The sequence below is a fragment of the Haplochromis burtoni genome, unplaced genomic scaffold (genome assembly GCF_018398535.1).
Source record: "Haplochromis burtoni strain Fernald_Lab_line unplaced genomic scaffold, NCSU_Asbu1 Contig_755, whole genome shotgun sequence".
Classification (NCBI taxonomy): Eukaryota; Metazoa; Chordata; class Actinopteri; order Cichliformes; family Cichlidae; genus Haplochromis; species Haplochromis burtoni.
In genome coordinates, this window is record NW_024583116.1 from 182,923 (window position 1) to 184,334 (window position 1,412).

A 1,412-nucleotide genomic window follows, 5' to 3' on the forward strand; every position below is an offset into this window, starting at 1 on the left:
TCTCAACCGGGTATTGAGTGAAGGTGATGGGTGGGGGAGGGGTGTCAGGAATCTCACAGGAGGCAACAGCGCCATGTGAAGAGAGAGGCTGGCACAGTGGTGTGGCTCTGGATTCCAGGCTGACTACAGGTGAGGTTGTGGGGGTGTGAGCAGACGCTGTGGTGTCGAATCTATTGAAAAACAGATTCAACTCGTTAGCTCTATTCTCACCTCCCTCAGCTCCCCTGCTGTTGGTTGGCCTGAATCCAGTTATGGTCTTCATGCCCCTCCACACCTCTCTCATGCTGTTCTGCTGGAGTTTCCACTCCAGCTTCCTCCTGTAATTGTCCTTAGCCTCTCTGATCTTGTCCTTTAGTAACACCTGGACCATAAAGGTAAACAAAAAAACAAAAACAATAACAGTGTTATCTTCATTTTTTATGTAAAAAAGTCTGTTTTCTTTTCCATGGAAACTGTGTCCAAATGGCTCTTTGGGTGTTAAAGGTTGATAACCCCTGCACTAGAGGAACCCAAATGGAATACAGCTGATTTTCAAGTCAAATCAAAGTTAACTGTATTTTAATGTTTCCTATATGCAGTGCAGCATACAGAGAGACGAGAGGACGAGGCTGCAGGTACATCACAGCAAAAAGGCTAATAAATAGAAATAAAAGAAGTAAGAAATAAATATATGCTTAGGTCTCAGGGGATCAAGACAAGGTACAATTTAGAATTTACAAATTAAATTTGAAGTGGTTTAAAGTAAAAAGTATATCAGATTGATTTTCTTGGGAGTAAAGAAATGTCCATAAAGCAGCATTCGATTTTGACTTTGATTTCAAAGTCTCAATGTTCTTGGGGGGGGGGGCAATTTTGAATGCACTTATTTCTTTTGTTTTGTGGGTTTTTCCCCTGCTGCATTCTGATTGATTGACAATAGTCTAGAGCCAATCTCGTGCATTACCTCCTGTACAGTACAGAATGCGTTCAGCTTGTCAAATTTAGAAAAATCTTTGATCGCTAGCAGTGTGACTCTGAAGTGCTGCACTGTATTTCTGTAAGTTTTCTCCCCAACAAACAACAATGTCAACGAAACATTTTGCAGCATCAAAGGCACGCGGTATTAAATCCATGAAGGTTTTGAATGAAAACAAAAGCTGTTGTGATAGTGATTGTCCTGAATTAAAAAATATTGAGGATGAGAGCGAAGCAACGATGGTCCAGAAGGGTTTGGTCAAACAATGATTTTATTGAACACACGCGCGGGGAGATGAATACTGCACACACTCAGCATAGATCTCCACCCAAAAATACACATACAATTGCTTTTATAATGTCAGGGTTTGACGCCTCTTCACGCATTGCAAGAACACTATTTGATGGTGCCGTTTTTTTTTTACTATGTTGCTCTTTGTTGTTTGCTTTCTCTTCTG

General features: G+C 41.0%; 1 protein-coding gene across 1 annotated transcript in view; it reads right to left on the reverse strand.

Moving 5' to 3' along the window:
• Positions 1 to 361, reverse strand: part of LOC102289899 (probable Bax inhibitor 1) — a gene marked incomplete at its 5' end in the record, with an annotated part of 37,045 nt that extends 36,684 nt beyond the window's left edge. The window contains 2 exons of the mRNA XM_005950319.2: positions 8 to 123; positions 211 to 361. Coding sequence (XP_005950381.2) covers positions 8 to 123; positions 211 to 361 — 267 coding nt within the window. The remainder of the gene's footprint in view (positions 1 to 7; positions 124 to 210) is intronic.
• Positions 362 to 1,412: the final 1,051 nt, after the last annotated feature.